Below are 12,612 nucleotides of genomic sequence, written 5' to 3'. Positions count from 1 at the left end.
TTGATGACCAGCATGATCACTCAACACTTGACGAGATGGTTATCGGGCATTGTAATTTGACGGATGAACCATTTTGTGGCGGTGAAAAGAGGGTGGGCAAGGAAGCTGAGGGAATTGGAGAACTTGGAGGAGGAGGAGGAAAGAGTGCCGTTGTGAGGTTGAAGGAAGCGGAGGTGATTGATGAGAACAGTTAAGTGGAGCCTCTATGTCACTATCGGGTACATCTGATTGGACAAGGCACATGGTACAAGGATACCTTCAAAACAACGACAGCATTTGTTGCATCTTCGCGACGACATCTTTTTGGGGATTTCTTAACTCCGGCATATGCGCACAAGTGATAACCGCACAAATGGTTGCAAGGACTCGTCAAAAACTTTGCAGCTTTGTGGTCTCGAGGAACAACCACCTTTTTTTTTAATTGATTATTTGACCGCTGTCCGCGAGCTTTGCACTCCAGGAAGCAAACAAGCAAACAGGAGCGCGTTGCCTTTTTGTTGGTCCGTGCCAATACCTTTTACATACCCTCTCCCAGAGAGGCGCCTGTCAAAACTATTTTTACACAAGCTGACCCAGACGACCAGAATACTTTTGAATTTTTGACCAGCTCTATTGGAGGGCAAGTGTTCTGAATCTGACGGCGCTTCGGGGATACTTGACCATTACATACAATGCCGCCGCCGCTATCGCAGAGGTCCGATGAGAACTCCTCCGAAGATGAGGTCTCGGATCCGGGGTCCCTTGAGGCCGTTCCAGAATCTGACTCTCTCCAGAAGCTACGGGAAAGTGCAATGGATGTCCTAGCCTCACGCCTGACTTCTCAGTATACTGGAACGACTGGGAATCACGTCACAGGCAAGCTCATTAACAACGTTAAAAGAGCGCCGGCGGATGACTTTGCAAATGATCACGTCGCAAAGTATCCCAAGCTTGATCAAGAAGAAGAAGAGTCTGATGAAGAAGAGGAAGATTCTAGTTCTGAGGAGGATGAAGAGGACGAGGACGACGACGAAGAGGGCCAAGGTAAGCATCCCGTTATCTGGTTCGCGGAGCCTTGAGATCCTGGTCTAACCAAGTGACATCTGAAATAGGAAGTGGTGCTTACCCTAACCATTCCGCGCCAGGGCGATTTATTGTGTCAGAAGACGTCTCCCCTTGGACACCTCGTTGTCCCTCAGCAGATAAACTCCCTTTACATCCAGATCTTGTGGGCATGAGTGAGTTACAACTCCTACCCATGTTATCAACTTACTGACGTGTAACGCCAGCGCCTGTCGACTTATTTCAGCACGCTCTACCAAATTTTCAGTTGCCCCATCACCTTGCTCCAATCGCTCGACATCTAGCTGAGCGTCCCATAAAACGAATGCCAATTCTTGGAAAACCTTTTGTGGACAATAAACCCGACAATTTCAGCGCCTACTTCCTTCAAGCGACAGGCCATCTGCTGCCAGACGAGCAGGCTTGCGCACGCTGCAGAGGAGTCAAAATCAAAAAGCGTTATGTGGGCGGGACCTTTGTTGGTTGTGTGGCATTTGCAGACTCAGAAGATGCTAAACTAACGGGTGGTGCTTGTGCCAACTGCTGGTATGGGCGTCAGGGTTCCTTGTGCAGTTTCCGCAACCCAGCCGGCAAGCGTAAGGAACGGTTAGGTGCGGCGCGATATAATCCCTTGCTCATCTCCCCACCACCACCACCACCACCACCACCAGCAGCAGCAGAAGGACAACCGATGGAGCATGGGCAGCAGCTTGAGAATACTGGTCAAGTGCATCCGGCATTCCTGGCGTCCGTCTCATCCGTTTCTCCGGCTTACACACCTTTTCCGGACTACTACCCCCACATGGAGGCCCAAATTGCCCAGCAGAATAACGGCGAACCCCCGAGCCTATTACGCCCAGATAGCAGTCCTAGTGTGAACAAAGTTACGGCCTGGGAGACGAGATATAGAAGGATGTCGACGGATAAACTCAGGGCTACTCATGGGAACTTGGTCGAGTGGCAGGAAGACTTGAACACGCGATTGCTCGCCATGAACAAGGTCTTGCTGGACAGGTTGGAGAGGAGAGAGAGTAGTCATACGAGTTAGTGTATGTATCCCGCCCTCGAACTAAAAAAGCTCGCTCTTAGTTAATTGTGGTGCTCGATACACAACTGGAAAGAGCAAGGTCTGACAAATAGTCAAAGGCCAGAACACCCGGTCATGTATTATGTCAATGTTGAACCCTCAACGTGGACAAAGAAAAGGTTTGGGAAAGTTGTTTAAACTTGGGATGAGAATGATGGGGGGGAACTGTCATGGTCAGCAATTGGCCAATCACATGTCTGATATAGCAGAGTCACAGCCGCCAGTTCATGCAACTCCACCTCCAGTACCGAAGACGTGGGTCCCTTACGCACCTTGGTGGGTGTGGACGTGCTCAGGGTTGTCTACACTATTTTTATTGTTAGGGCGGTATGTACCTATTCTTGGGGTTGAGGCGGGGAAAGGAAAACAGAGGCATGTATCTACATAACGCAATGGCTCATCTCGCTGAAGGAGAGGGTGACTGGGGCATTGGAAGAGAATTCAGTTCCTTTAGCAACATTGTTTCAATGCGATTTCTGAGAAACGCCGCTCACAGACTTGGACTCGACATGATTCCACTTGTCAACGGCTGTTGCGCACTTCATTTTGCATCACCTCACTCCTTGCGCCATCCCAACACCACACACCATGCACTAACATATGATGATGTGCTTCAGCTCAGCCCTGACAGTGGACATGGGACGGGACGAGTCAACTTAAACTGTCCAGCGATGTGAGTCAGGGCAAGGTGGGTTGCCCGCCTCCGATAAGAAATAACCCCGCTGCGATTGCCCACTTGCACTTGCACTTCCTGTTCCTGCGGGACCTGACCGAGCGCCTGAAGCGCGCAAAGGAAGAACCCCACCCCCGCAACTAGGTGAAATCTTTTGCAAGGGAAGTGGGCGAGGCCCTTTTCTAGGCTTTAAGCCGGTCCGCCCACCGCGCCATTTCTCTTTCCCGCTCGTCTTTTCGGTTTCGTCGTTTGAACTCCGTTCCGTACCTTGAGGGCGACCTAAAGGTGCTAATACTATCATACCACTTCTTTCGATACAGCTTCTGTTTGTTTATCCCTAATCAATCCATCAAGATGGCCACTCTCATTCTTGGTTCCCAGTGGGGGTAAGTGAATCCACTTCTTTGCCGAGTTGCTCAAGTCCGGGACCCGGCACGTATCGGAGATAGTAGCTGACCGTTTGGTGTTGTTGTTCTGTTATAGTGACGAGGGTAAAGGTACGATACAAACATGGCAATACAGCCACACATTACACACACGTAGAATACACGCCCTCAATTTCAAAAATACACAACCGATATACCTCCCTGCGACACAATATGCACAGCGACTGACTTACCCGACGTACAGGAAAGCTTACCGACATCCTCTGCCCCAAGGCCCAGATCTGCGCCAGAGCCGCTGGCGGCCACAACGCTGGTCACTCCATCGGTACGTGTACCTTGATGGCTTCAAGTCCCGGATGCGCCTCGATGCCCCAGGGTCACAATGTACGCCAACAGGAAAGATAACTGACATTGCTGCCGTGCCACAGTCGCCAATGGCGTCGAGTACGACTTCCACCTTCTCCCTTCCGGTCTCGTCAACCCTAACTGCATGAACCTCATCGGTTCCTCTGTCGTCTTCCACGTCCCCAGCTTCTTCAGCGAGCTCAGCAAGCTTGAGGAGAAGGGCCTCACCGATGTTCACAACCGTATCCTCGTCTCCGACCGCTGCCACGTCAACTTTGACCTTCACGCTGCCGTTGATGGTCTCGAGGAGGTTGAGCTCGGTGACCGCAAGATCGGCACCACCGGCCGTGGTATCGGTCCCTCTTACAGCACCAAGATGGCGGTATGGTAACCCGAAAGACACTACAACCAGAATAGAGGCGCTGACAAGACCATGTCTCATACAGAGAAGCGGTGTCAGAATCCACGAGATCTTCAACGAAGAGATCTTTGAGCGCAAGCTCAGGCAACTCGCTGCCGGCTACAAGAAGAGATTTGGTGATCTCCTCAAGTACGATGTCGAGGAGGAGATTGCCCGCTTCAAGGAGTACCGTGTCAAGCTCGCCCGCTATACTGTCGATGCCATCCAGTACATGAAGGAGGCCCAGGACCGCGGCTACAAGATCCTCATCGAGGGTGCCAACGCCCTCATGCTGGATATTGACTACGGCACCTACCCCTATGTCACTTCCAGCAACACCGGTCTTGGTGGTATCATCACTGGTCTTGCCATCAACCCTACCAAGATTGACAACATCATTGGTGTCGTCAAGGCCTACGTGAGTTTCTTTTTCTTTTCACGCCTTTGAAGCCCTTCAGGATATGACGTCATGATCAGGTTTGCTAACCGACGTTTCCGTGACAATAGACCACTCGTGTCGGTGGTGGTCCCTTCAAGACTGAGGACCTCGAGGAGGCTGGTACCAAGCTCCAAGAGATTGGTCGCGAGTGGGGTGTCAGCACTGGTCGCAAGCGTCGTTGCGGCTGGCTCGATCTCGTCGTCCTCAAGTACTCGACCGCCATCAACAACTATACCGCCCTCAACCTTACCAAGCTCGATATCCTCGACACTTTCGAGACCATCAAGGTTGCCGTCGCTTACAAGGACCCTCAGACCGGTGAGGAGGTCGAGTACTTCCCTGCCGATCTCGACATCCTCGACAGCCTTGAGGTTGTCTACAAGGAGCTTCCCGGCTGGAACAAGCCCATCACTGACTGCAAGACCTACGTGAGTTTTTACCGACTTGGGTCTTTTATTACCGTCTTTGCTGCTTTACTAACCACACATCTGTAGTACGATCTCCCCAAGGAGGCTCGCGCCTACATTGAGTTCATTGAGGAGTTCGTCGGCGTCCCCATTTGCTACATTGGCACCGGCCCTAAGCGTGAGGACATGATTGTCCGCAAGACCTCCGCCATTAAGGAGTAAATTACCACCTAAAAAGGCGTTTCTGTTTGGGTTTGTGGGATTTAAAGAACAACACTCCGTCATCAACGATACCATGGACAGGAACGAACATGATATCGTATTAACAATGATTTACAACAACAACCACAATAAGAAGAACGAACAACGACAGGGAAAAAAAAAAGCGAGGGCGCTTTAACTTACGATGATCTCATCCGTCATTTCTCTTTTTTCCATCTGCGCTGCGCTACATAAGAACGCCAGGGACAGTGATACCCCCTATACACTACACATCACATGATTTAAACGGCTTCGGATCAGAAATTCGAATCTTTACAACAACTAGATAGAGGTTGTTCGTTGGCTCTGGCGGTGTGGTTAGCCTTTGTCACTTTTCGCGGGTTGTTGGAAAAAATAGAACGTTGGTTTTTTTTCTTTTGACCAGGTGTTCCCTTGTGAGTCTCTTCATGGAGCTTTGCAAATCACCTACCTTTACCAAGCACAGGTACAGATCGACATCCTTCTTTTACATGATTCCATTTTTTACATAATATACAGGCTATGATGTCCATCCTGTTATATCCAAAACCTATCGAATCGGAAAATTCGACAAAGTCACATCACATCTTCAGCTTAAAGCTTATGAACCCTCTTATTCGAATCCGCGCATCCGCACACATCGAACAGCGCAACGCTAGGATCGTGATCCGAAACCACAGCAGAATCAGTCACCCACGAGCTAACGTGGATGTGCTGGAACTTGCTCTTGGAGGAAGCGAGAACAGGGGAGATGTACATGTGGTCGAGGGCCTGGGCGTTCATGTCGTAGGAGCTATTGGTTGGTTGGTTGGACTGTCAGCTACGGATCTGGAAGAAAAATTCGTGACGACCAAAAGAAGAGCGAGGACTTACTAGGTATAACGGTTCTCAACAGGAGTGTTCAAAGCCTCATCAAGTTCCTTCAGCCCCGACACCTCAGCAAAAGTAGTCAACGGCTTGACAAAGGCGAACTCGTTGAAGTCACCAGCAGCAATCACACGAGCCGCCGGGTCGGCTTGCAAAATCTGCGAGATGAACTTGGCCGTAATCTCCGCCTGTTGCGTGCGTTTCTCAACCCCGCCATTAATCGGCGGTCTCACATCGCCATGCACACTGCTACCCCCGCCCTTGGAGGTCATGTGCACATTCACCGTGAAGAACGGCTTCTTTCCGTCTTTGGCAATCCATTCGGCAACCAAGGGCTTGCGCGTAGCTTTCCATGCTGCGTTAAGGGGGTCCACGCGGCCAGGGTTGAACTTGAGGCTCGGCTGGCCTGTTTCGGCATCAACGATGACCTCGTTGGCATCCGTGCTGGAGCCCGGGTTCGGGTTCTTGAGACTGAGGATGGATGGGTTGTAAAGATAGGCAGTGCGGATGTTTCCACCCGGTTGTCCACCGTCTTCGTCATTCACTGGCTCGATGGTGACATAGTCATAAGTCGGGCCGCCAGCACTCTTGATAGCCGAGATCAAAGTGGCCAAGGTCTTGTTGGCGGACACCACGCCATCGTCAGTAGCGCCCGTGTTGTCTTGGACTTCCTGGATGAACAGCAGGTCGGGGGACTTGAGGTAGGTGACGATTTGCGAGGCGACCTTGGGCATGTGGGCGGATGTGGGCGCGAGGTTCTCGACGTTGTAGGTGCCGACTGTCAGACCGTTGCAGGATCCGGAGGAGACCAAGCTGGTAGGGGGCGGGGTGAGCGCGGAGGGGGTCTTGATCTTGATGGCGGTGAGGGGTAGGATGGTGTAGAAGCCGTAGGTGTTGGTGACTACGCCGGTGATGTCTTCGAGGGCGTCGCCGAGCTTGGTGGTGGTGGGGTTTTTGGTGGAGTCGAGGGGGGCGCCGATGAGGATGGTTTCGGGGTTGGAGTCTTTTTTTGAAGCAGGTATTAGATATGAGTTCTGTGGCAGAATCTAGGGAGGAAGGAGAAGAAAAGGAAAGAAAAGAATTTAATTTACCCTTGGCGCTCATGGTGAGAGAACCGGCGTCGTTCTTGCCAGTGACCTTCCAGTCACCGATGACCCAGGTATCCCGGTAGCTGCTGGGGATCTTGAGGGCAGTGGGGGCCTTGACGGTGACCAACTCGCCAGTGAGGGACTCCCAAAAGTCGAGGCCATACTCGGCGGGCTTCAGAACAGGGTTGACGGCAGAAATGTTATGTTGAGCGTTCGGGACGCCGTAGATGTCGCCTTCGTCGAGGCTGGTGAACTGCTCGGTGGGAGGAGAGAGAGTGTCCTTGCCGATGACGAGAGGAGTGACAGCGTTGTTGCTGGACACAATAGTGATGTCCGATGGGTTGGTGAGCTCGGTCAGGTACATGTAGGTGTTGGAAGACCTGTACTCAGACACTTTGGCGCTGCCCAGGTTGATGATGTCGCCGACGTCGACGGTCCTACCAATGGTGCTGCTGAAGACGTAGATGGATTCGGAAGTGGCCTCATCATCGTCTGGGGTGGTCGAGCGGATGTAGATACCGGCAGAGGACTTGGCAGTAACGAGACCGGTGACATCGCTGACGGTCTTGCCGTTGTAGGACGAGATGTACCTGTTGCCGTTGATCTCGGCAATGGTCAAGGCCGCGGAGAGGAGAGGCTGCAAGCCGGCAACGGCCCAGCAGAGAACGCCCTTCATGTTGGAGGAGAAGGAGTTTAAGAAGTGACGGATGATGAGAACACTTCCGCGGAGGGCAAACCACTGAAGATCTTTCTACCTCTCTTTCTCTCTCTCTCTCTTTCTGACTCGGACATTGGCGATCGGGGGCAGCCCATTGAGCTTATAAAGAAATTTCCCCAGCTACATACAGTTACATACTACATACCTCTTTGAGTGGTGGTACTCCGAGGCCAGACCGAGCCGGGCAAAAGGTCCACGGGATGGTGGTACACGTGGGGACCAGTCGCGAAATGCCTGGATGGTTTATTGCGAGACAGAAAAAAAAAACAAAATCAAGCATCCCGCGATGTTACACCCGCTTATCGCGCGATCTTGGCCAATTCAGGGGAATCACAGCCGATGACAGAGAACATCGGCAAACGATGCTATCCCACTTGCTGTAATCAGTAACGTTATGACGGGGACAGCCGCGTTGATTGGTGAGATGGTTGGCACGTTTTTCTTGGTGGTGTTGCTTCACCTTCCCAAACGGACAGGTGCCAAGATGTTGTTGCCAGGGGGGATGAAGAGCTAGCAGATGGACAAGCTCCGCTGCAGGGTAACGCCGCAAGCACGAAGCAGGACAAGCAGCAAATAACATAACAGCATATATGTATGTACACTAGAGTGCCTGCGGAGAAAGCAGCAGGTACAGTAATGTGCCCTGTTAATGCAAGGCCCCCCTTTTGCAAACACATACAAACTGGCCCATTAGATGCAAACGATTTCTGGGCCCGGATTCCCAGTTTTGTATGTGAGTGAGGTACCCCTTAATGCAAAAGCCCCCTTAATGCAAAAGATTTGAGCCGTCCCCCATACTGCCGGAATTAGTTGTATTAACAGGGCACATTACTGTACGTAGGTACGCACATTAGTGCAGATGGTTAGATGCGCTCCGGAGATGGCAAATCAGATACCGGATACCGAACTGATGCCGACGATTGACTGACTAGTAGAGCCAAGCTGTTGAGAGATATATGTAACATAGTAAATGACAAAGTGAACAGCTGAGTTCAGAGTTTGGAAAAGATGATCTGAATGGGAACTAAATGGGCCTGGTCGAGGACGGGACCGACCAAGAGGACCACTGATAAGTTGATGATTCTGATTTATTGAGATATCGGAAACATTCCCGTACTTGGCTTGAATGTCAAGGAAGTAGCAGATGTGGAAGACTACAACTGGTGATAGGCACGACCAGGAAGTTGTCTGAATTTACTTGCTGACAACTTTATCAAATGACCTGAAGTGTTGTTGTTAGTGCTCGGAGATGATAGCCTGGAAAAGGTGAAGTAGTAAGTTGCGGAATGGTGAGAAATAGGGCAGTAAGAGAAAACTGTCTCTCGGGAAGCGACAGGGAGTATTATGGAAGGCAGATGAAATGGAGGGACGAGGAAAAAAAAATAAAAAATAAAAAATAAAAAAAAAAACCGACGAACACCCGACTCGCTGACTGATGAGGGATGAGATGGGACCGGTAATCGGAAGTCGCCTGATTGGCCGATTGTTTTGTTTATGGAAGGTGTTGGCAGGAGGATAGACTGTCGAACTTTTACCATGTTCACGACAAGCCTCTATCGCTGTCATGACATCTCTTTTATTTATTCCCATCCGCAACACACTTGTGATATCTCCAAAGAGATTAATTTGCCCCCCGATGCCGAGGGGGCCTAAAATTGCATATGCGACGCATCGATCCATGTGCAGTCAAGCTGCGTGAACGGATGTTGGCGATCGGCAGCCCTATAGTTGTAGAGTGTCGCAGAGCGTTACAGATGGGTTGATGTCGCGATACGCTAGGGACAAGAAAAAAAAAGGGTCGAGTTGCGGTAAATCTGGAAATTGGACATTGAGACATGGGGAACAGTGCCGACCGACCGATGCTGAAAGCGAACTGCCTGCAATGCGGGGGAGTGGAGGAACAGGGCGCGAAGGCCCGAGTCTGGACGGGAGCAAGCAAGGTCGCCGGGAAGAGCGGGGCCGTTCTGGACTTGTGTAACCGGTCTTGGGCATGATGTTCATTTGCAGGATGTGACGACAGACGATAACAAATTACCGCACCGGAGCCCGGAAGTCCGGTAGCGGCTACCACGGAGCCGAGAAGGCGGAGAAGGCCCGGCCAACCGAACCACCAAACGACGCCAGCTCGGATCCGGTCTAGCCGGGACCGAATGCCCATATGAAGGTGGTGGGTCAAGAATGAGGTGCCTAACAGCTTTAAGCTCTAATCCGCACCTGAGTCTGTTAGTGCTACCGTTAGCACTTAGCTGCCCCTGAGCATGTCGTGCGACTGGCGCCGGCGTGTTGAACCCCGGAGTGTAAAATTCCCGGACGAATTAACGATTACATAGGTAGGCCCTGTCCATCGTTTCGTGATATGATAGCCAGCCGCCGATCTTCCTCCTTTGGACGTTTAAAACATGTTGGCGGTGATGGTGACCCTGATAGGGAAACAGGGGCTTTTGGGTTATCACAATCTCACGGTCCACCCCCTCTCTGCATTTCAGCATCGGTCTGGATTTGAAGGAGCTGCGGTCTATCCACATAAGCACTGAAAATAGCCTTGCGGAGGGGAAGGGGGAGGGGAAAGAGGAGAAGAAGAAAAGAGGACACACGCGAAGGGTCGCTTGTATCTATAGCTTTTATGCTGAACAAGATCCAATGGAGAGTGCTCAAGTATCGGCTTACGGTGGCTGAGAGGCTGTAGCGAGCTGCCCGATGAGGCGAGACAATCTTCCGTAGTAGATTTTTGGTATTCCTAGTGTAATGTAGAGGTGATGATCAAGCTGCCACTTACAGATAGTAACCTCAAAGAGAGGGTGCTGATGTCGACATGCCATCCATGTGGTTGCATGCAGATATATAATGAGTATGGGGCATGCCTTTCTCGTGATCTCTAGGCCTCTGTCGATCCCCCATGGTAGGGCACGATGGTGGCATGAAGGGCCTGTCTGGGTCTCATGTTAACAGGCCCATGATGACCTAGCTCATCTCGGTAGCTACCGGTCCTAGCCACAACGGCTAGACACCCAGCAGGGGCTCGTATCCTCACTAAAAAGGTCTTGGTGGTGGTGGTGGTCTTGTCGTTCGAGGTCGTGTCGTTGAAGCTGGAAGAGGCTTGTCAAAGCTGGAGGAGGCTGACCATGACGGACACTTTCTCCGGTGCGAAATCAACACAGATCTCTCTCTCTCTCTCTCTCTCTCGGGTGTCAGAGTGAGCAAGGTCGCTGGCGATGTTCTTGATAATATTGGGCTTCATGTTTTGTTGTCGTATCGCGTGTTTTGGACAAGACGGGGATATTTGTTTCACGCAAAGAAACAGAAACAGAATGAGCGAGGGTCGTGGTGGTGGTGGTGGTGGTGGTGGTGGTGGTGGTGGATGGCGGTGGATCAAAGTCAGCGTGCCAATGTTGGCCAGGGCAATGCTGCAACTTTTGATGAGGACTGGGGCCGGATGCGACGCTGCGAATTGCTGCGTACACTACAAGATGTCATGATTTAGATAGCACCACTGCAGAGAGTAGGTAGTGTCCGTTGTGATGTGACTATTTTGGTTGTAATTTCAGCCTCTTTTCAGACTCGATCTTCATGCTGCTGCTGCATATAGCTGATGACATGTTTTGTGCTGCCTGATGTTCAGATAAATTGATGCCGGCCGGCATTGAAAGAAGCCGAGGCAATGGAAGACGCGGACCTACCATAGAGGTAACGCCGAACGGGCCAGTCAGGCGTGGGTGTGTTACATACAGGTCCCGTCCTTCATCCTTCATCACTTGCTTCCTCTTCTTCAGCACCACTCTTTGCATGCGATTGAGAAATTGCCGATTGCTTCACACCTCAAACGGCATGAACTTTGCCCTGGCTGCATGATGCGGAATGATGGGGCACGAATCAGCGAGATTGAAAAAATTCGAGATGCCCAAGCTTTTGACTTCCACGTGCTTAGTTGCACCTGGGCTTGTGGCGTGAGGTGGCATTTGACTTGTTGGGGAACTTGAACCGAACGGGATGTGCCTGAGGTGCCCCTGGCATAAAAGGGACGCGGACCTGGACTCCCGTCAGGGGCAGCTGAACTGAAAGATTCAATCCGTTCCGCTTCGGAGTTCCAGGCACCAGGGGCACCTATCTGGATCAAGGGACAGGGCAGGGCACCACTGAGGTGCTTCCAGTGACATCACAGCGGGGGTTGAGCCTGCCCTCAAACTCGGCGGGGCTCATCTCCCTTCTTTTAGAGCACCAAGACCTCGCAATATCCCGCCAGCCCAGCACGACGGACTTTAAGTTGCTTGGGTGTTTGACAGTGCCCGTCATTTCGACATGTTGGCTTTACCTTAGTTCTGCTGCTTGACTTGCACCACGAGATCGCCGTCCTCTGGATCTTCCTCCAGGGTCCGCGATATGAACTGTTGGTGATCAGCACTCTGGTCCACCAGAAACAGTCACCATCAATCAACTCGCGTCGAGACCCTTTATTGCAGCGTCGTTTAACAAAGGTCGCCGACGACATACCCACTAAATCATCATGCTGGGAAATGCGCAAAAGGGACGATACTGGCAATGCTGGGAGCACATCAGACATGGCAACAAGGGATATCCCATGATGTGTCCGCACCCTAATTACAGCGCCAAGAGATGTTCAGCAGTCTCTGTCACGGCGGTCAATGAGGAAGCAAATCATTGACGCAGACATGACAGCAAAGCAACAACTCTCGCTATCCTCCTCGCCATCACTTGATCCTTTCGGCTTTCTGGACGAGGTTGTGACTTGTGCCATGAGGATTTGGCTGTCATTGTCAAGTCTCACCTTCTTCAAGGCCATAGCCAAAATGTCGGGGCTCGAGCAATATCAGAAACAAAGAGAAACAAAAGGCAATCTGGGCAATATGTCAGCGGACTTTCAAAGCGGTGGAGGACTTGGAGAAAAGAAAAGAAAAGANAAAAA

General features: G+C 51.4%; 3 protein-coding genes across 3 annotated transcripts; 2 read left to right on the top strand and 1 right to left on the bottom strand.

The window, feature by feature from the left end:
- Positions 1–671: 671 nt before the first annotated feature.
- Positions 672–2,089, top strand: NEUTE1DRAFT_103641 (uncharacterized protein; the record flags this gene model as incomplete). The annotated part of the gene is made up of 3 exons (XM_009855868.1): positions 672–1,023; positions 1,203–1,217; positions 1,440–2,089. The coding sequence occupies 3 exons, from the start codon at positions 672–674 to the stop codon at positions 2,087–2,089; spliced, it is 1,017 nt and encodes a 338-aa protein (XP_009854170.1).
- A 925-nt stretch (positions 2,090–3,014) lies between these two features.
- NEUTE1DRAFT_96005 (adenylosuccinate synthetase) lies at positions 3,015–5,680 on the top strand (the record flags this gene model as incomplete). Its single annotated transcript, XM_009855867.1, has 8 exons — positions 3,015–3,187; positions 3,285–3,292; positions 3,426–3,512; positions 3,616–3,914; positions 3,979–4,350; positions 4,440–4,799; positions 4,866–5,484; positions 5,538–5,680. 7 exons carry the CDS (start codon positions 3,156–3,158, stop codon positions 4,998–5,000), a joined length of 1,293 nt encoding a protein of 430 aa, XP_009854169.1.
- Positions 5,613–7,649, bottom strand: NEUTE1DRAFT_103639 (uncharacterized protein; the record flags this gene model as incomplete). The annotated part of the gene is made up of 3 exons (XM_009855866.1): positions 5,613–5,811; positions 5,892–6,888; positions 6,977–7,649. The coding sequence occupies 3 exons, from the start codon at positions 7,647–7,649 to the stop codon at positions 5,613–5,615; spliced, it is 1,869 nt and encodes a 622-aa protein (XP_009854168.1).
- Between the last annotated feature and the right edge of the window lie 4,963 nt (positions 7,650–12,612).

This window comes from Neurospora tetrasperma, assembly GCF_000213175.1.
Source record: "Neurospora tetrasperma FGSC 2508 unplaced genomic scaffold NEUTE1scaffold_6, whole genome shotgun sequence".
Classification (NCBI taxonomy): Eukaryota; Fungi; Ascomycota; class Sordariomycetes; order Sordariales; family Sordariaceae; genus Neurospora; species Neurospora tetrasperma.
The sequence above is the reverse complement of the archived record's forward strand: the minus strand, read 5'-3'. Positions and strand labels throughout refer to the sequence as shown.